Below are 20578 nucleotides of genomic sequence, written 5' to 3'. Positions count from 1 at the left end.
GTACACGCCAGCTGTCATGCTAGCTGCCACACTGGCTCTCCACGCTGGCTGGTGGACCCACTTCCTTCATCCAGTGACACCTCGGCGCCAATTCCAGATTGAACTGTGTCGCTGGCAGCACTGACCCTGTACCCGCCCTGCCTGGCTCTGCACACGGCGGCATCTCCTTTTGCGCACGGCCTCTCCTCTCCCCAGGAGTTGACTACCTCTGTCTGCTTAGTTCTGTGTGCCCGCCACTTCCTTTCCCCCGAACTGTCTGCCAGAGCCGCGGGTCCCTCCCAGGATGGTTACCTGTGGGGAGGCGGTAGCTCCACCTTCCCCAGTCCTCCTGCCTGGAGACCCCCCCCCCCCCCCCGTCCACACTGGTTTCTCCTGGGACATCCCCTTCACCCGTGTCTCGGGAACGCCCTTTACGCCCATCTCTGCTTTGCCAGATCGCCTGCAGTGTCCCTTTTCCTTGAGGGACAGCACGTGTATCAGTTCCTTTGAAACACAGGCAGGGCTTGGACACTCCTGCATGGCTTCAGCCTCGCCCCTGGCGGGACCCGGGACCCAAGTCTTCCTTGGGGTGCCTCTGTCTCCCAGAAGTTCAGCTCATCCACCACCCAGTGAGGTGCCTGAGAGAAGGAAGCAGAAACATTGTTGAGGGAAGGAAAAAAAGATACAGATGCCAAGACTGTTGGAGTGGGAATCCGCCGACCCATAGCTCTGGTAGCTGGGAAGGTGTCGTCTCAAAATACAGAAGGTGGCTGAGCAGGGCAGGACCCCCGGCTCTGCTGTGGGACACCCATCATGGGAATCGGGGAGCCCGGAGCTCAGTCCAGAATCCTCGCTTTCATCCAGTCAACAAACAGTTCAGTAAAAATTGAGCCCCTCTTGTCAGTGATGTTTCAGGGGCTAGTGACACAGCAGTGAGTGAGGCAGGGTGGGAAGGGGCCACGGATAGTGACAGTCGGGACAGTGACACCCAACATTTATTTAATTAACTTATTTAATTTTTTTGTCTGAGAGAGAGACAGAGCATGAGCAGGGGAGGTACAGAGAGAGAGGGAGACACAAAATTGGAAGCAACTCCAGGCTCCGAACTGTCAGCACAGAGCCCGACGTGGGGCTCGAACCCACGAACCGTGAGATCGTGACCTGAGTTGGACACTTAACCGCCTGAGCCACCAAGGTGTCTGTGAACGTTTATGTTAAATGTGCAAAGTCCTGTTGTGAGTGGATGATGGAGGGTCACCGCCCGACCCTGACCCAGTGCCTGCTCGCCTCCCCTGAGTTCCGCCTCCCTGCCTCCTCGTCTCCCCACCCCTGCTTTTCTTGTCGTGCTGTGGCCACGCTGGCCTCTGTTCCTCAGCTGCACCAGATCTGCCCCCTCTCGGAGCTTCGCCCGGGATGCCTGGTCCCCGGATGGCGGCAGAGCTGGCTTACCTTTGTGCCTGAAGTCTCTGCCCTGCCAACCCGCCTGACACGGGCTCCCCTCCCTGCCCCTGCGCCCATGGGGTGATGTGCCTGCCATTTGCTCAGTGCCATCGACTTGCCGATCGTCTGTCTCCAGAGAGGAGTGAGTGTCTGTGCTCCCAGATCGCTGCCCCACGGGGAGCAGGTGCTCGCAAACATGGACAGTGAGGCACCGAGGGCACTGGACGGGGAATGAGCGGTGGTCCATCAGTGCCCCAGGAAGGGACTGCCGATGTGGCCCCGCCCTGCCACGGCCCGCCCCCCAGCAGTCTGGTTCCCAGACCCGACCCTCCCTCTCTAGGTGACCGATGGCCAGGCTCCAGCCTCATCGCTGCTTCCGACTTTGGATTTCTTGTTCAAGTGACATCTTTGCCTGAGGACAGTAGCCATGACAATGATCTAAGGGCTTTTCTGTATTTAAAATTCATCCGCAGACCTGACCGATTTTTCTGTGGCTTAGAGCTCCTCCCACGTGTGAAATGGTGGCTCTCTTGGCACCGTCACTGGATTGTGCCATGAGAGAAGCTGAGCCCGCCACGTGGGTTGTGATCGGTGCTTTGCTTACGTTCCAAGGGCCTTTCCCGGATGCCTGTTGCGCATCCTCCTGTGATGGAGGATCACAGACTGACCCTAAGCCTGTGTTTGTTCAGTGGAGCACTCGCTCCCGGGCTGTGTGCTCCCGTGGTGCACGCCCGGGGTGGGCGTCTGTTCATCATCTCGTACGGGAGGCTCCTCATAGCCCCCAGCCCAGTTCCGTGACCACCGGCCGCTTGTCCGCAGCTCCCGCGATGCCCTCGCCTGCTGCACCCCCACCAGCATCCAGTGGTCGTCACAGTGAGTGGACGTTTGGTGCACGGCCCGTCCCAGCCAAGTGTCCAGACCTAGGGGCCAGCATGTCTGCACCCCTGCGCCTCCCTGGGAGCCACTGCCCTGGATGCTGGGTCCCCTGGACGGCGGCCTGCATCCTTTGAATTGGACCCTGAGCCTCGTGGTCCCTCTCCCGTGTCCCCTTGCTCTGTAGGAGATCGTGCCTGCATGAAGGTCGCAGCTTCCCCGCAAGCTGGCAGCGGCCCCCAAATGAGCTTCACTTAAGCTGTTCCTTAGATGTTTTGAGAATTCAGCGCTGCCAATTTTAACTGTTAATTTTAACAATCTATTCTGATTGCCCAAATGGCCCAGCTTGCAATAGCCTACGAAAACGAACTCCCGATTCTCTCTTGAAGCCGGAAACCAAGCATTACCGAAAACTTGGCGGAGTTTTCATAGACTGCTTTGGGTTTTTTTTTTTTTTTTTTTTTTTTGTTCATCCTGCCAGTTGGAAACTATCTTTGACTCAACTGGCTTGACGATGGGGTTATTTATAATCTCTGTATGTTCTCTGGATGGCTGTTTCTTCTACCCTGTTTTGTTATTTCGTCGCTCTCATTTCTGCTTTGAAAGGAACGTTTTTCAGCACTCTGAAGATTGCATGAATTCAGGGACGGTGTGATCAGTCTGGGAGTCTGTTCGCTGCCCCTGCTCTCGAAGCCCCTCCTGGGGGAACAGCGCCCGTGAGGTGCGTGTGGGTAAAGTCAACGGGAGTGTCAGCCTGCCTCACAGTGCCCCACGTGCCGGGAAGCCGGGCTCCCGCCTCCTCCTGAGAGGCTGTTAAGATAACACTGTCTGGCTTCTTCGAGGTGGGTGGCCCTCCCTCATTACCATGCCGGCGTCCGCAGGCAGGGCTGCTCTAGAACCGAGGATTCTAAATGTCAGTCTCACTTGAGCATACGGATCCTTCATTAGCACTCCAAATTCCAAGGCAGGTGCTTGCAGTAGCAGGAGACAGACCTCTCCAAAGACCCACTTCTGGGTTCTTTTGGGAATGAACCCAACGTGAGGGGGCATCCGTGTGGCCACAGGGTGCAGGGGGCAGGCTTTCCTTCCTGGCGAGGGAGTCAGCCTCGGGCTCTCACTGAACTCCAGCGCCTCCAGCTTTAAAGTGGGAAAAGTATTCTCAAACAGCTGATGAGTGTGTCCATTAGGACTCTTGGTTTCGAGGGACAGAAAACAGAAAGGGGGTTTTAGTTGTGCACGTGGCTGAAACGGCAGGCTTCAGACGCGGCTGGATCCAGCACACTCCTGCCTTTGCTTTCCTCTGATTGGCTTCATGTTTGATTTCCAGCTGGAGGCCCCAGACCACTCCAGCCTCGCCCCTCATGGTGGCCAGACCGCTCTGGTGCTCCACACTGTCCTTGACTCTGGCTTGGATCCAGTAGGCGAGGAGTGTCTATCCCCTCTCCCCCAGCCTCCCCAGGCAAAGCATCTTTGCTGTAACCTGGCTGCACGCCTGCCCTTAAACCAGCCAGTGGAGTTGCATGTGGCACAGGGGCTGTGTCCCCAGAGCACTCCGGACTCTTCCCGGGAGAGGAGGCCGTGAGTGCCAGGCAGACAGGCAGCAGATATTCACTGGCATCACAAGGCCAGACCTCGGGTCTGCGGGGGACATCGGATGATAACGTTGTGTTTCGGTTTTGCGCGAACTCTCCATCTGGTTCGGGCAGCAGCCATCCTGAGAAACAGGTTTAGTGAAACTTGTAACATGTCTCGTTCTGTGGAGCAGATGGCTTTGCTTCAAGTACTTGGAGGAGGAACGCCCCTGCTGTTGGCTGAGCTCCTGAGAACCTGCCGGGTGCTTGGGACCCTGTCTCTGCCTGTCCTAGGGCCTGGAGACATCCCATCCGACCTTCAGCTACTTGGGGCTCAAGTCTACATGGCGGTGGAAGGCAGTGGAGGGTACCTAGGGACATGGTGACGCGCCCAAGGCCTCGGGCAGCATCGTCCTGCCTTTCTGGGCCCAGCCACCTTTCGCACATGACCGCCCGTCAGGAGTCAGGACCGGGACCGGGGCCTCCCCTCATGCTCCGCCCGGCCCATCTCTTCACTGCCAGATCAGGGCACGCTTTCTGGTTTTCACAACAAGCATCCCAGCTGGTCAGAATCCCTTCCATCTCTTCCGGAGGAGAGATAAACAAGAACTGATGTAGATCCTCAGAACTGTGGGGCTTCTTAGTGGAGATAATGCCCTCATGATCCGAACATTAATCTGATATTCTTTTCTTTCCCGTGCTTTAAGCCTTGACTGTTTTCTCTTTTTATCTTAAAAAAGGCTCAGGTTGAAGCTAAGAAGGAGCATGAAGGCGCCGTGCAGCTGCTAGAGGTAAGTGCCAGAGCTCGGCCAGCTGCCCGGGGCCGGGGATGGGGGGGGTGAGCTCGGGGACAAACACGGGCATTCACGCCGCACCGAAGTGGCTCACGGCTCCGAGCACCCACTGGGCACCAGTCACTAGTGCTGAGTGCCCGTCCCCACGTGGGGTCTGCACGCACAGCGACCACACAGAGAGGGGACACCCTGTCCCCACGGCCACACTGCCTGCCTTGGAGCTGGGGGCCGCAGATCTGACCTGCTGTCCCCCGTGGGTGCCTCTTGGGTGGCGTGTGAGGAGGACGAGGGCACGCTTTTGCACGGGAATAAGGAGAGAGCGTGGCTGGGCCTTTCCCATGGGCGCCCAGCCGCGGATGGACCATGCAGGGGACATTTTTGGGGACGGCACTGATCCTGGGGAAGCATTTGGCAGTGGTATCTCAGGAGGCATTTGCAGAGCCAGAGGGAGACGACAGAGGTGATCAAAGGGTGACCGGCATCTGCGGTGACTGCTGCCTCAGCACTGCCCCCAGTGAACAGCCGGCGGGGGGGCTTCTCCACAGCCATTCCCGGTGGTGCCGGGGGCTCAGCAGGGAGCTGGTGCAAAGTCCCACCTGCATGGGGTCCTGGCAGGAGTGGCCATACCTCTGTCCCTCGCCTGGGGCCTGACAGCGCCCCGGGAGTGGCAGATGCGCAGGTCTGGATGAACTCAGGCTCCCCCCGAGGCCCAGCCACCTGTACGCTCTGTGTGTGGTAAATGGGGCTAACACGCCGGGTCTCCCACCAGCACAGACAGAGGTCAGGCCGTCAGCGACCCCTTCCCTCAGACGCACAGGCGTGGGGTGATGCCAGGCCTGCCATCCCCAGGCACGGAACGCGGCTGTCCCCCGAGATGACCTCGTCCTTCCCCCGCAGGGGACCAGCGGCCACGGACAGCCACGTGTGTGCTTTTCTCACATCTCTTACGTTGCCTTTTAACATCTATTCCTCCCGCAGGGAAAGGTCGCTTCACTACCATCACATGTATTAAAATTGATTTTTTGAGAGCGTCCATTAGCTAATGAATATCTGGAGGGGTGGGTGTGATGAATGGCAGGGGGAATACATAACCCAAGAGAATGGAGACAGACCCCCAAGTGGCCGTGCTTCTCCCTGACAGATGACCTCCGCCCTTGCCTGACCCCCCCACACCACCCCCCACTTCCATTCAGACCGTCTTCTGGCTGCACGTCTGCCTCCTGTCCCCATCGCCCGGAGCCCACTGGCTTCACGTCCTCCTTCCCACCCGCACCCGGAGCTGCCTGCCGAGCCCCGAGCGCTGTGCGGGCTTCGGGACGTGGTGGTACCATGACGCGCGTTGGGTTTAACGCATGGAAAAGGCCGTGCAGATGTGCTGAGAATGCTCTGTCTTCTTTTGTTTACAACATCGTCCTGTGATTGCGTCCTGCTTTGCGCTTCACCCAGAGCACCCTGGACAGCATGCAGGTATTTGAGGGAAGCTCGTGTTCCTGCATGTGCTTGGCAATGCCTCCCCGTGCATGGGGCGCCCCTGGGTCCCTGGGCCGGCTCAACCCACGTCTTCCACCACCGCTACCGGCAGCTGGTGGTTCCTCCTGATGCAGCGGGGCTGGGGGCTCGGGGAGCCACTTGCGGGGGGTATGGGGGGCCCCGGGGCACAGACTCTGGTCTCACATGTGTTGAGCAGGCCCAGCGAACCTGGTCTCCCGTTTTCCTCCGAGACTGTAGCGGTCAATCTGGGAGGGCATCTCCAAGCCCTGATGACCGTGCGGTGGGGTGGGAACTGGCAAGGCTGATTGTGCCCTCGGGGTCCGGGGGCCAGAGCCCAGGATGCAGCCGCTCTGTCATTGGGATTCGGTCCTGTCCTCTGATCACTCCGCCTTTTGTGTTTGTGCTGTGGGCTTACCTTTTTCCACTAACAAGCTGCCGTGCTTCTCACTAACTCCCCTGCCCCCGGGGAGCGAGAGGAACCGCGTGTCCCTCTGAACAGGGTTTTGAGTGTTTTCCAAAACTCTGAGTCTGATCACGTATTCACAGAAGGGAGGATTTTCCCACTTTGAGGACCAGTGGTTCTCAAAGTTGGGTTCCAGGCCAGCAGTGTCTGCATCACCTGGGAGCTTGTTAGAAACTCAGGCTCTTGGGTCCTGCCCACCCTGCGGGGTCAGACACTCTGGAGGGGCAGCCAGGACCCTGGGGGGGCGGGTCCCAGTTCTGATGCAGCTCGTGTCTGGGAGGCATAGTTTGGTGTCTGCAAGGCTGGTCCGGGGAAGGAGAGCGTATGGGACCAGCCAGCCCCTCGGGTCTTGGCCGATCTGTGGCTCAGCATCTTAGTGACCTGAGCTTCCACCCCTCTGCCCCCCCACTGTCACCAGATGTGTTGATGGGGGGCATCTGCAGCTTGCCACATGCTTGTGCTGGAACGTGGCTGTGTCCCTGGAGGGTCTGTGCATCCTACGCAGCACGCTGGTCTCCTCTACTGGTCAGGTGTTATCCTCAGCGGAACAGCCTAGAACAGCCCTTGCCGTGCCCAGCGAGACAGTAAACAGGACTAGTAAGGACTGCCTCAAGACACATGATATACATAAAACCCGTCAGAGCATTGGTGTGGTCAGAGCCGGGTCTGTGGGTGTCCCAGGCCCCATTTTCTGATGAGTGGATGGCCAGGATGTTTGGGGGCAAGAGGAGGGAAGCTGGGTCTATTCCTGTTCAGGACGCGTGCAGAGTCCCAGCACCCACAGACTCGCTGGGGCTAGCTTCGGGGCTTAGCAAAGACGGGTGTCGGGAACGAACTGAAAATAGAACAGAGCTCTTCCAGAATCCAGACAGAGCACCCTGTTAGCACTTTATTAAACACGTTATGAGGGAGTTATTTCAAGACAAAGAAGTGGAGTGTTTTGAAATCAATAATAGTAACAACAAAAATAGCATGGACTGTAGTGTTTATTGAACTCTTACTTTGTGCCAAGCGCTGTTGTAAGGATGCCCCTATGGACGTCTAGGACATAGTGCGCATATTCACTTAATCTCCACGACAGCTGAGGCACAGTCAGGTTAAGTGACTTGGCCAAGACAAGCTAGTAGGAAGCAAAATTGGGACTCAAACCCCAGGAAGTTGGTGCCAGAGCCCAGACCTTCAGCCTCTGCGCTGCAGCCTGGCTTCCCGGGCCCTCACTGTCCTGTCCTCACCGGGAGCTGGGCTCTGCTCTGCTACCGGCGAAACTGCAGCAAGAGTGGAATCACACGATGGTTGCGCACGCCATATGGTCACTAGCCGCCGGGCACCGGAACCGGTGAGGTGGCCCCTGTTGTCCTCTTCACTGGGCAGTCAGGCACAGAGATGGAGCCACGTGCCCAGGGACGCACAGCTCGCAAGAGCAGAGCTGGGCCCCTGAGGGCAGGCGGGCCCCCTGGGGATGCTGTCTGGGGCGGCCGAGGAGAGGTGTGCAGGGGAGCGTAGGCTCTCCCAGGGTGGGAGGGGGCAGCCTCTGGGGTCTGTTGTGGGGCTTGCGGTCGCAGTGTCCGTGCTGTGTGCTTTGCGTGTGCGTTTTGGCTGCTTTGTGGCTCATAACCCACGCGGCTTCCTAGCGCTTCACTCCTTTGCCCCCAGCTTGCTGGTCGTCCGCTCGTGGACAAGGCAGAATCGGCCCGCGACGCCAGATGCTCACCCTCACAGGCTCCTTTCACCCCAGGGTTGCATTTGGGGAGACTTCCCAGAGCAGACAGCACACTCCTGAGCCAGACAGGCCTGGGGTCTCCTCGAGGCGGGACCCAGCCTCTGGGCTGTGTCGTGTCTTCCCTGGGCTCTAGGTCCCTTTGCCTTGTGAAAATACTAAACACTACATTTTGCACACGTCTGCCTGGGTGTCCAGAGGAATGTCATCCAGGTTGGAGTCATTCTTCTTATATTCTTTTCCTGATTTTCAAGGAAACCAAAATGCAAACATTTCCACGGGTCCCTAAATGTGCTGGTGCCGTGTTGCTGGGCCCTGAGGGAGGCGTCACCCTGCTGGGTGGGTGTTAGCATACTTGGTGACCAGGTGGCGAGTGAGTGAGCATGTGGGTGAAGGAGCACACGGGTTTGGACCCATCAGAAAGCTGGGCCTGGTTCCCAGGTGCAGGCGTAAGGTTAGGCTCAGGTGTGCTTAGCAACAAATCACAGTCTCACATTGAACACAGAAAGGTCACTTGTCGGTGATGCCCACCGCGCCCCTGGAAGGCCCCCGAGAACCCCCCTCGGGGCTCCTGCCTCCTGTGGCTGTGCCGTCTGGAGCACACAGCTTCCCGGTGACCGCGGCAGGGACAGCTCATACACGCTCTCCTGTGTCACCTGTGCACTGGCCATACCAGTGACACTTTACTACGAGAGAAGCCAGAAGTCCAGGAAACGAAGCTGAACGTGGTTGACCCAGGTCATCGCCCCTCCCTCACTTGAATTTTAGAATCCTCAAGACATCCCGGTTTGGATACTGAGAATCTGAGAGGTGGGCACACAAAGTTTTATACTTAACATTTTAGGTCCTATGTGTCTCAGGAAGTCTCTTTGCTCAGGAATCGTGGTGGGCATGGGGCCTCTGCCCCTCACTCGTCCCCCTGAGTCCCTACCAGAAGACGAGGTGCTTAGGGACAAGGAAGTTATGTACGCTCCAGTATTTGGGAGTTTGGCTGCCCCAGGGCCGACCCCAAGTCTCGCTCTGCATCCCAGATGCCACCGTCTCCGCCCACCGTTGGCACCCCTGAAGGCGAAACGGGAGTTCTGAGGGCCTGCCAGTGAGCCCCATCCGTCCCCGTAAAGCCACGTGACAGGCGTGCGTCCATACCGAAGCGGGGGCTCCAGTGGTCAGAACCACCAGCTCAGAATCCAGTGCCATTTAAGTTGGACGGTTTGATAACTGCTTAATCGTATGAGCCAAAGCAAATGTTTAAGACTCTCGTGTTTTATCAGTGCTGGGTCCACACATCATAGAATGCAAGACATCAACTGAAGAGACGGCTTCCCTTACCAGAGTCTCCCTTTGGCTACGGCGCGGTTCCATTCGGGGGTCAAGACTGCATTGTCCTGCGGAGGTTCCGGAACTCAGAGCCCTTTCAGTGAATTTACATGGATTTTCCCGTGTGCTGTGCTTGCAGGGAAGAGCCAGCCCAGGAAGTGGTATTAAACTGGCAGCGGACGGCATTCCTTAGTTCACGGGGTCACTGGGCAAACAACACTGAGTGTCCCCTCGGATGGTGAAACGTAGCAGATTCTGATAGAGTTGCACGGGCTCTAAGGTGCTGAAGAGCCATCCGAATGGTGGGGGGTATGAGGGAGCTTGGGTGACTGAGGTACTAGGATTGCTGCCCCCCAGCCCCCAGCAGCATCCGTGCTGAGGCCCGAAGGGGGTGGAAGGTTCCTAGCTTCCACTAATGGAGCCCCTACCCTGCCCCCCAGGGTCTGACTTTGCAGTTCAGCATTGGGTTCTGGAAGACACGCTTCACCCCTGTTATCGGCAAAGACAGCGAGGCCCACTGAGGTTGGGTGGCTTGCGTCCAGGTCCCCGTGAATGAGTGGGGGGGTCTAGGACCTAGAGCCAGCTCAGAGCCTGGGGTCAGAGAGGCCTGGCCCTGCCCGGCCACTGCCTGCGTGTGTGACCCTGGCTTTTGTGCGTCTTGGCTTTGTTTTCCTCACTCTGCCGTGGGCTCGTACCACCTTATGCCATGGGTCCCCCTGACCGTGTGTGAGAGTGAGAGCCCCTGGCAGCGCCTGGCACGTAGCAGGCGTGTGGCAGGCGTGTGGCCTGCGTAAATGGCCCCGCACTCCTGTTTGCACGTTGGGACGCCACACATGGCTGTTACCCCGGCCTGCCCGGGGCGCTCCCTGGTTTCACCGACTGCTCTGCTGACTCACGGCGGCCCTGCTTGGACACGGATTACAGGGCACGGCACCCCCGCGCCTGTCCCCCACGGAGCCAGAAGTGAGCTGAGAACTGCCCGGTGCCGGGGCTGGGCCCGCCAGCAGTCGTGCTTGTGATGTGTGTCCTGCTCTCTTTATGAGTACTGCGTCCCAGTGGGCACGTCCCGCATTTCTGCCAGGGGTGGTGCTGTCTCTTCCCACCGTGACCAGAACACAGCCGGCCGCTTCTGAGTGGCCCCACTCCCGATGCCTGCAGGGGGCCGGCTCCCCAGGGGGCCACCCACTGGGAGGTGACAGTGCCCTGAATGCTGAAAAACACAGATGTTCAAACAAGCCAGCCGGGTGGATCAGCGGGGTCGAGGCCGCCTTTCCTCCTGCTGGTGATGCTGGGACCCTCACAGGCTCCTCCCAGGTGCTGGCCCGCCCCCCCCCCAACCCTGCGGCCTGGCCAGGACACTGTGCTCCCGGAAACCCCTCCTCTCTTCCAGAAGGGGGAGAGCCCGGTGGAGTTTCTGGAGGGTGTGTCCTCCCGTGCAACGTGCTTTGGGTGTAATGGGTCTCTAGCTCCCATCTCCTCGCTATCCTGACTCCCACCCACCCAGACAGGAACCCGAAGCTTCTGGGCTCTGAGGTTGACATCCTGACACCCCACAGCCACTTCCCTTGCTGCCCGGAGGGGAGGTGAGGCCAGGAGCTGGAGAGGCAGTTGGGTGTGGGCAGCTCGACTCCTCCGCTCTCTCTGGGAGCAAGTGCAGGTGGGAGAGGTTTGGCCGCCCCCCTACAGCTTTGCTCCTGGGTATGATGGAAGCAGGGCTCAGACCGGGTCGCCCCACGCGGACAGATGCGGGCTAGGCAAACGCCCTGACAAACAGGCACCAAACGGCATGTCTGTGTTCGTCCTGTAGCCCAGCGACGTCCCACCTGCACCGTTAGGACCTTCTGCTGTCAGCTCCCATGTAAGGTTTGCTCGAGGGGAGACCTCGGCCTGACAGAGCCTGGGGCCTGTGGCCTCGGAACCAGTATCTGGACACAGGTCCGCTCGAGGCTTGGGGCCTGTGGTCTTCCGCTCCCTTCAATCAAGGGGGGGATGGCACTACGATATCTGAATGCCGTTAGCGTCCCCGATAATCGTCCATTTCTCCCATTCATCATGCTTAGGATAAAGCTGATCGTCCCGTCAGGGTGGTTTGGTCTTCCTGATTTGCGCCGTGCTAGTGAGCATGGCTGGCGCTAGAGGCACGGGGGCGGACGACTCTGGCGGGAGGCTCCGGATGGTGGCGGCCTCACGTCTGTGCTGCCCACCCCGGGAAGGGCGCCGCTAAGGTGGGCACTCATTGCTCTGGAGTAGGAGTCCCTGGTGTTCACCCAGGAAGCCGGTAACCTTCCCGTCTGAGAGCCCTCATCCTGTGCGCCCAGGGTTACCCGCGGCCACAAGGGCCGCCCAGCCCAGCCCGAGCCGGCGCTGGAAACACCAGCCGGGAGGCACGGAGGAGCTGTGCCGTCTGTAGATGGGACTCGTCGGCCCGGACTGTTTACGGGCCTCTGAAATGCTAACCAGCATTTAAAAACTGAGAGATGTCACATTACACTGAAGATTCTCTGCTCCTTTTGGGTGAATAGAAGTTGTGCCCACGGTGGGTCTGGACCAGCGCTGAGTGGGTGCACACGGAGCGCACACGCCCTGGTTTGCCGTGTCCCCCCTGCATCCTGCGGGCTGCCCCCCACCCCCCGCTAGCCCCCGTGGACGCCCCAGGCACTCCAGTGCTCTGAAGTCCCCTCCGGCAGAGCCAGCACACCTGTCCGTCCCCTCTCCCCTGCCCCAGGGGAGGCGGCACATCATGGTCCCCATCGCTGGAGGGGACCCTGGACCTAGAAACACAGCCTGGAAGGGGGGAGTCACTGAGGGCCATTCTCAGGGAGCTCAGGTCCTGGTCTGCCAGCAGCGGGTGCGAAGGACGCCGTGGTCACGGTAGCACAGGAAGGGTGCCGGGTGCCGCTGTGTGCCCGTCTCCCCTGCGTGTGCGCCCTGCAGGGCCCGGTCAGGGCCGCTCAGCTGCCCTCTTCCGTCTCTGTGCCCCACCCTGTCCCGGGAGCCCTGAGTCAGGCAGCTCGGGCCGGCCCCAGGTGTGTCATGTACGTGGGGACCTGGGGCGACCTGGCCGTGCTCCCCATGTGACACCGTTCATGCGCCACCGAGGTGTTCCTGGCGCCTGCAGCATCCTGTCTTATTTTCGTTAAATCTGCTCCGTTCTAAAACCTTTTTATTTTGAAATAATTTTAGACGCACAGAAAGTTACATAAACAGCCACGGCCCTTCCCGCGTTCCCGTCACTCGGCCCCAGAGGCCGTGTTGGCGCAGGCCCAGCCACCAGGCTGCAGGCTGCATCTGGTGCAGCGCATTCTACGTTCTGCGTTCATCTTCCCCCTTCTGTGTACGGTTCCGTGCGGTCGGTTGTCCGTAGAGATTCTCATGGCCGCCATGGCGATACGGATTCCACCTCCCTGAAGACACCCCTCCCGTTACCCCTTGGGAGCCACACCCTCCCCCCTGCCCCGAAAACCAGTGATTGTTGTCCATCACTCTAGAGTGCTGTCATTTCTAGAATGTCGCGTAAGCCAGGGATCTGTTTGCTACTTTCAGCGACGCCCCTCCTCACGCACACACGGGTACTGAGGATCTCGTCTGCTGGTGTTTGACCTGACGCACACAAACACGAGCTCACGGCGTTTCAGTGGTGCTCGTGTTCTCCACGGGCCACCTACTGCCCCCCACACCAGCGCCGGCGCCTGGGAGCCCACCTGGATAACCCGGGGGAGCTCAGGCTTTCTGGGGCCTCTTGCCTGAGGTACGAAGTAGACCCTCCCTGTCCCCCAAAGGCTCTTGGCTCCACCCTCGGGCAAATGTTGCCGTGTTCTGAGGTCAGAGCTGTGGCTCGCTGACGGGGCAGCCAGGCTGGGGGCGGGGGACACGCTGTCCCTGCGTCCCCCCCCCCCACCATGCCCAGGAGCACTGCTCTCGCTTCTCTGCCTTCCTCACTGGAGACCGCTGTCACAGACAAGCTCATTCAGCTTTTTAAAAGAGGAATCCTGCTACTTTTTTTTTTTAATGAATCGAAGAAATTAATTATAGGCTTGGGGTTTGTTAGGTTTATTTTTAGAAATCCCTGATCTCAGGCATAAATAGCACTTCTTTCTATACTAAGGAGCTGGAGAACTTAGTGCCGGGGGTGGGGGAGGAGAGGGAGGGGGAGAAAAAGGAGGATGCAGGGGGGAGGGGAGGGGAGGAGAGGAGGATACAGGGGAGGAGGGGGAGAGGGGGAGGGGGGAGGAGGGCGTGTCTGCTGCTGGCCCTCCACGTTGCAGACCACCCCCGGCTTGCCCCGCCTCTGTGCACACCTGTGTAAGCCACACGCCCACTGAAGGTGGACAGTGTACCCAGCTCTGCTCCGAGCGCTGGGGACACAGAAGGGAAGCGGATGACTCCTGTCCGGGGAGCTGACGCTTCCGGAGTGGGCGAGGGGGCAGCCCGGCAAGTTAGTAGCCCAGTAACCGGGAGTAAGGACGGAGCCAGGGCAGGACTCCACGCAGACAAGTGAGGCGCCCGCACAGCAGGTCAGCAGTGCCTCTTTCATCGATTTGGCGGGTGTGTTGAGCACCTACTGTGGGCCCGAGTCTGAAGAGCAGGGAGGGTGTATAGGGAGGGGCCAGCGAGGCTTGGAGCTCCCCGCGAGGTCAGGGGACAGCAGAGAGTGCCCAGGAGCTAATGCAGCCTCGGGGGACGGTACCGCAGAGCCCACCCTGCCCGCGGCCCTCCCTGGTGTGCGCCCCCCGTGAACACACAGGACAGTCTGGTCCCCGAGAAAGAGCCTCACGTCTGCACCAGGGTAGGAAGTGTGGGGCGCGGGGAGTGCGTCTCCAGGGACCCAGCCTGAGAACCAGCCGGGGCAGGAGCAGGCGGAGTCAGTGGGGAGCTGCCCCTTCCCTGACACGTGTCTGGGGGAGACCCCTCGCCCCCGGTGCTCCAGGACATCTCTCGATGTCTGCGAACGGCAGCCGTGTCGCTAACAAAATCCAGCGGTTAGAAACCCCCTTTTATTGCCAAAGCCGTGCTCAGGTTAGGTTCCTCGACCCGGGAGAAAAACAGGTCAGTGGGTTAGCAGCCGAGCTGCCCTCAGGTCTGGGCCATGTCGCTGCCCCACAGTCCCAATTTCGGGTGGCTGTGGTGGGGCGTCCCACTGCAAGCCCCTGGGCCGCACACCCGGCCCAGAACCGTCCGCGGTGGGCCGGGGTCTGAGCGTCTGTACGGTTTCTCAAACCTGTGGTTTCCCGCGTTTGTCCGGTGACGGAACTTGCCCGACAGCCAGGCTGTCTGGGACCCTTGGTGTTACGGGACGCTGTCCTCCGTGGGGATAGGAGGCAGCGCTCGCGTGCACGCACGCCCCTGACCGCGTGTCTGTGCGTCTGCCGTGCAGAGCAAGGTTCGGGAGCTGGAGGAGAAATGCCGGACGCAGAGTGAGCAGTGCAGCCTGCTGTCGCAGGGCCTGGAGCGGCTCCGGCAGCACGCCGGGGAGCCCGACCTGCGGGGGGGCGGCCCCGCATCCAGCAAGCCTTTCCTGCAATTCATGAACGGCCTCACCCCTTCCATCGGCAAAGGTGAGTGCATGGCGGAGAAGGGACGGCAGTGACCCCGTATCGGGCGTTGCGTAGTCAGTGTCTGTCTGACCTGCCTGCCTAGGACCCCAGTGTCCCGGGGCTCCCGGTGACGGCAGGCCAGCCGTAGTCACTGCGCGTGCACGGTGCACCAGCCCCCGTCCTGAGCACTCGGTGCTGTTGGCACACGGGCTCCTTGCACGGCCGTGTGTGGTGCACATGCTCTCCTGGTCCCGCTCTGCAGAGGAGGGAGACCGAGGCTCTCGTGCGGGTCACATGGCAACTAGCAGTAGGCCGGGGTCCCCGAGGCGCACCGCTGGGCTGCGGCTGCCTCCCCGCCTTCATCCCTGCACTGTCTGCTTGGGGACGAATCCCTGTTCCCATAAAGGCAGAAGCGGTGACTGCGGTGAATTTGAACGCTCACCTGTCACACTTGTGCTCTGGATGCAGGATGGGACGAACCTTGCCTGTTGGGGGAGGGATCTTGTCTTTGTGTCGGTCACAGAGATCCCCAAGTCTGTCCTCAGACGGTACAGGCCCCAGCCTGGACACAGTGCCCCGGTCAGTCGGGAGAGTGCGCCTCGCCCCAGGGCCGCCGGCCCGGGGCACACCGGTTGCAGGAAAACCCACCTGTTTAAAAGTTACTGTTGTTTTTAATTTGGGGGAGACGAGTGTCAGAAGCCCTCTGATTCCATCCGAGGGAGCGTTTCCAGGTTCCTCCCCGTTGTGATCAGAACACACGATGGGTTCTTTCTGATGCCTCGTGATATGAAGAAGTGATGCTGCCTGTATCTTGATAAACAACGTGCCCGTCCTTGGTGTGCAGCCATTCACCGCGTGCCCTGTGGCTGTGAGCAGCAGGGCAGAGGGGAGGAGGGTCTGCACACCCCTCTGCAGTGTTCCGAGGGCCTGGTGTGCCCAGGCTGCACGTGGGGGCTGCAGCTGTGAGGCCAACCAGCCGGCCAGGCCCTGTGGAGCTCCTCTAGGTGGCTGGAGACAGACCAGGGGACAGGTGTGGGAGGACAGGGTGACAAGGTAGAAAAGTGACCCAGGGCTACTTCACACCAGGTGGACCAAGAAGCCTGGCTCCAGGGAGGGGCGTTGGGCTGTGCGTCTGAAGCACGAGAAGGGGTAGGACGGTTCAGCTGTCACTAGATGAGATGGACGTGCTTGGGTCATGTGGCCGCATGAGGTTGGCCAGTGCATGCTTTTCAAGACCCCACAAGGTGCTTAGATCTGTTAGGGTGGCCTGGGACTGGGACAGGTCGGATCCTAGGGGACGGGGCCATGCAGGCCACGCGGGCACTGAAAAACGCAGCCACTGAGTGCAGTCACGGCCCAGGATTACAGGATCCGGTCATGTGGCCCCCGTGCCGGGCGTGCACCAGAGGAAGGCGGTGCTGGGGCCACGCCGGGTCTGCGGCGGGTCACAGCAAGCACTGGCCCACCCCCGCGTGCCCACCCTCCGCCCACCTGGCCCCAGGCCCTTCTCACTACTGGGTCTCCGGCTGCTGCGTGAGTGCCTCCTTGCCACGCCAGCGTGAGGCCAGTGGGTGTGGCTCCATGTGGAGACCCATCTGGAGAACGGGATGTGACTCGCGATGACGGAAAGCGGGCACTCAGACCCACAGCGGTGCTGGGCCGCTACGGAGCTGATTGATGTGACCCTGGTGCACGAACAGGTGTGCGACAAGCCTTCTGCGCGGCCGCCGGGATAGACCTCGCCCCATCGGGGGCCCCGTTGTCAGGGCCCACGTGCACTTGGCTTCACCCTTGTCATTCTGGCATCACTGATTGTGGCTCCACGTTCCTCTGAGGCTGGCGTAGGCCACTGGGTCCACTGTCCTCACCCGGGAATGCTGGGTGGGAGGCAGAGCCTCTCTGTCTAGAATGTTCCATCGAAGGGAAATAGTTGCACAGCTGCTCAAACAGTTCTGTCCAGAGGTGAGACGTGACTTCACTGGCAGGGCACTGGCCGGTCTGGCCCTGGGTCAGGGGTTGGACACCCGCATCTTAGCTGGTGCCTGGGGTCCTGGGCGCCCATCTGCACGGTATCCCGTTGCGCCTGTTGCATGTCGAGCACCGCCGAGAGCTCTGCTCTCTGGGACCTGATGCCCCGGCAGGGCCCTGTGTCTCTTCTGGCACCGGTTCTGTTTCAGACATGCCATCTCACTGTCCCCTTTACCAGGCCGGAGCTGCGGGGCCCCTGGCGGGTGAGAGCCTGTGTAGGGACCCTTCCCACCTTACTGTGAGTCACTTGGCCTGTCGTAGCGTGGGCTCAGCTGGTCGAGTCTTCAGTGAGGTGACCCTGAGGTCCGGCCACTATAGACAGAGGCTGGATGGAGGTCAGGGAGGGAGTCACTGCTCCCCTGCTTCTCGTCGGGACAAAGATGCCCGGCCCCTGGGCCACTTTGTATGTTGGGACACTCAGGGGCATAAGTGAGCTAAGCTGACTGGAACAGGTGTGAGCCACACAGAACTTATCACCTGGAGTAGATGAGCCCTGGCTCTCCTGCACAGCTGGCCTCGGGACTCCAGCCACGTCCCTGGGATGCATGTCCCCTACCCCCAGCGGCGCCCCATCCGTGAGCCAGCTCCAGTGGGACCACCCTCCCGCCTCCTGGTGGCAACGTGGCTGCAGCATCACCGGGCCTCACAGCCTCTCCACTTGGAGGCAGGGAAAGGGAGAGCCGCTTTCTCCATGGCTCCCTTTAATTCCCTGTGGCTGGACCTTCCCGCCACATGTGTGACACCGCCATTGCCACCAAACCATCCTCACAGCCAGGAGGGGACTCTGCCGGGGGTCAGGCCACCGGTGGGGGGTGGGGGGGACTGAGGGCAGGAGGTGGGCAGCTCCCAAGATGAAAAGCTGAGGCTGGTGCCCGCGAGGGGGACGGGCATGCTGACAGGCGCGATGTCATCTCATTGGTGTCCCCGTTTGAATTGTCTCCGTGTCGTGGCCAGGTCAGGAGGGCACGGTCGGAAGCCGCGCTGTGATTGGGGATCACGTCCGGCCCCTCCTGCTCCCTGGTGACAAGCCGGAGCCTCTGCCTGTCAAGCCCACCTTCCTGTCCAGATCCGCCAGCCCAAGATGCAGATTTGAATCAGACGTGAGTTCTGGCCCCCCGTGTGGATCTGTCTGCTGGGAACACATGGTCCTCCCCTCTTTTCTTCTCCTCCTCCCTCCAGGCTTCCCTCCCGCCCATAAACTCCCGAATCTGGTCTTCACTGGCCCTTGTGTCACCTTCTCCATGCAGTCTTCCTGGATGTCTCCGTCCCAGGGCACCAGGCACCTCTGACACGTGACCGCGGTGGACGGTGTCTGTCTCCCTCCCTCTCGGGGCTGAGCCCCTGTGAGCAGAGGCCACAGACATTGTCCATCTCTGTGTGTCCACAGAGGCCCGGCAGGGCCCGGCGATCACGCACAGTCCGCCCAGCGAGTCCCACGCCCCGCGCTGGGGGAGGCCCCACCTCCGGTCCGCTCTTGGCTCAGGAAACGCCCTTCTGCATGACCAGGGGACCCTACACTGAGGGGACCGCTCTGTCTCTGGGCTGGTGCCCGAGACACGGAGTTTGGCCTAGTCGTGTCTCACGGGGGCTCCGTGATCAGGGGCGAGGAGGCTCTGGGAGACTGGACGGCTTCCGTGCGCTTCCCGCAAAACCGGACGCGGTTTGTGTCTTTACCAGATGGAGAACGGACGGAACTCTAGTGCCTCCAAGCAGCAGAGACACTCGGGCAAAGTGCACCTGTGTGTTGCCCGCTACAGGTAAGCGCAAAGCATCTGTGGGCATGGGGGGGCCCTTGGGGCTGCGGGTCTGGCACTCCCATCTCCACTCCCCTCCCCGGGTCCTAAGCCCAAGGCGGGCAGTTCGGCCACAGGCTCGGGAGATGGCGTAGGCTTGCTGTCGGGTCCGAGGGAAAGAGTGCAGAGCGTGTATTTGTTTCCCAGGACGGCCATAGTGACTTGCCGCGAGGTGGGGGATGTGAAACTGCAGAAGCGCACCCTCTTGCGCTCTGGAGGCCAGAAGCGCGGGTCGGGGTCAGCAGGGCTGTGCTCGCGGGGGGTTACGGGTGCACCCCTGCAGTCTCTGCCCGTCTTCCCGCGGCTGCTTCCCTGTGCGTCTGCTCCTGAGCTCTCGCTCGCTCTCTCTCTGAGGGCACCAGTCACTGGGTGGGCCGCACCCGGCTCCAGGACGACCCCGTCCCGATCACATCGGCAAAGAGCCTCTTTCCAAACAAGGTCACGTTTCCCGCGCTGGGGGCTAGGACTTGAACACAGCATTTGGGGGACGGGTTAGCCCTCAGCAGGTCGCCGGCTGACACAGGGGCACGCTCTTGTCCGTAGCCCCGTTTCCCGTCTGCTGGGGTCCTCACTTCTGCGCGGCGTCCCGCAGATGTCCCAGCGGCAACTGTGGAGCCATCTATGAACGACTCTCAGAGTCTCAGTGGGAGCGGCCCCCCGTTCTGAGGCGGGTGTGGGGTTGCCGCTCCCCACAGCTCCGCTAACTCGATACAGCGCCCGCAGCCCGAGACAGATGCCGCCGCAGGAAGGAATTAGCCACAGGCCAGACAGTTCTGTCCCTTGTTCCTCGCGCTCGATGAGGACCAGCCTCTTGTCCTTAGTTTCCGCCGGTCCACGGACCTCCGGCGCGTTCTGTTTTCTCCCGTGAGACCCCCTCGTAGTGGCCGGTGTGCTGATTCGCAGGTTATTTTCTGATTGGTGAGCCATTAACATCACCCGTTAAAACCCGCTTCTGCTCAGACAACAGAGGTGTTTGGAGTAGCGCTCCCTGGGCCGCAGGCTTCTCCGTCAGGACACAGGCAGATCGACCCCCGTCTGAATGCGGATGCACTGCTGCACATCCACATGCCGTCCGCGGGGACGCTGCCCCGGTGCCGCTCTGCAGGGCCTGGGGGGATGGCTCGGCCCGCCCGTGTGTCATAGAGGTGTCCTTGTTTCTGAGCGTCGAGGCCTGAGCCCTCGGTGCTGGCAAGTTGGGCTGCAGCCGGGCTTGGCACTCTCCAACCTGGCTCGCTTCCTAGCAGGGCCGCACCCAGGCCAGCTACACACCCCTGCCGCCCCAGCCTCCCCAGCCTCCCCAGCCTCCCCAGCCTCCCCTGCCTCCCCAGCCTCCCCTGCCTCCCCAGCCTCCCCAGCCTCCTCTGCCTCCCCAGCCTCCCCAGCCTCCCCTGCCTCCCCTGCCTCCCCTGCCTCCCCAGCCTCCCCAGCCTCCCCCGCCGCCCCAGCCTCCCCCGCCTCCCAGCCTCCCCAGCCTCCCCAGCCTCCCCCGCCTCAGCCCCCACTGGATCCTTGCCCCGTCCCCGTTCCCCGGGCCACCTCTGGTGTTCCCGGGCGCCCCCCCCCCGTGCCCCCCCCCGC

At 60.9% G+C, this 20578-nt stretch overlaps 1 protein-coding gene across 1 annotated transcript in view; it reads left to right on the top strand.

Moving 5' to 3' along the window:
* The window catches only part of RIMBP2 (RIMS binding protein 2), a 96278-nt gene that overhangs the window by 28621 nt on the left and 47079 nt on the right, over window positions 1–20578 (top strand). The window contains exons 4-7 of the mRNA XM_039249583.1: window positions 4604–4654; window positions 15020–15200; window positions 18162–18307; window positions 18885–18964. Of these exons, the coding sequence (XP_039105514.1) occupies window positions 4604–4654; window positions 15020–15200; window positions 18162–18307; window positions 18885–18964 (458 nt within the window). The remainder of the gene's footprint in view (window positions 1–4603; window positions 4655–15019; window positions 15201–18161; window positions 18308–18884; window positions 18965–20578) is intronic.

Source organism: Hyaena hyaena, unplaced genomic scaffold (genome assembly GCF_003009895.1).
Source record: "Hyaena hyaena isolate Hyena2069 unplaced genomic scaffold, ASM300989v1 scaffold_343, whole genome shotgun sequence".
Taxonomy (NCBI): Eukaryota; Metazoa; Chordata; class Mammalia; order Carnivora; family Hyaenidae; genus Hyaena; species Hyaena hyaena.
The sequence above is the reverse complement of the archived record's forward strand: the minus strand, read 5'-3'. Positions and strand labels throughout refer to the sequence as shown.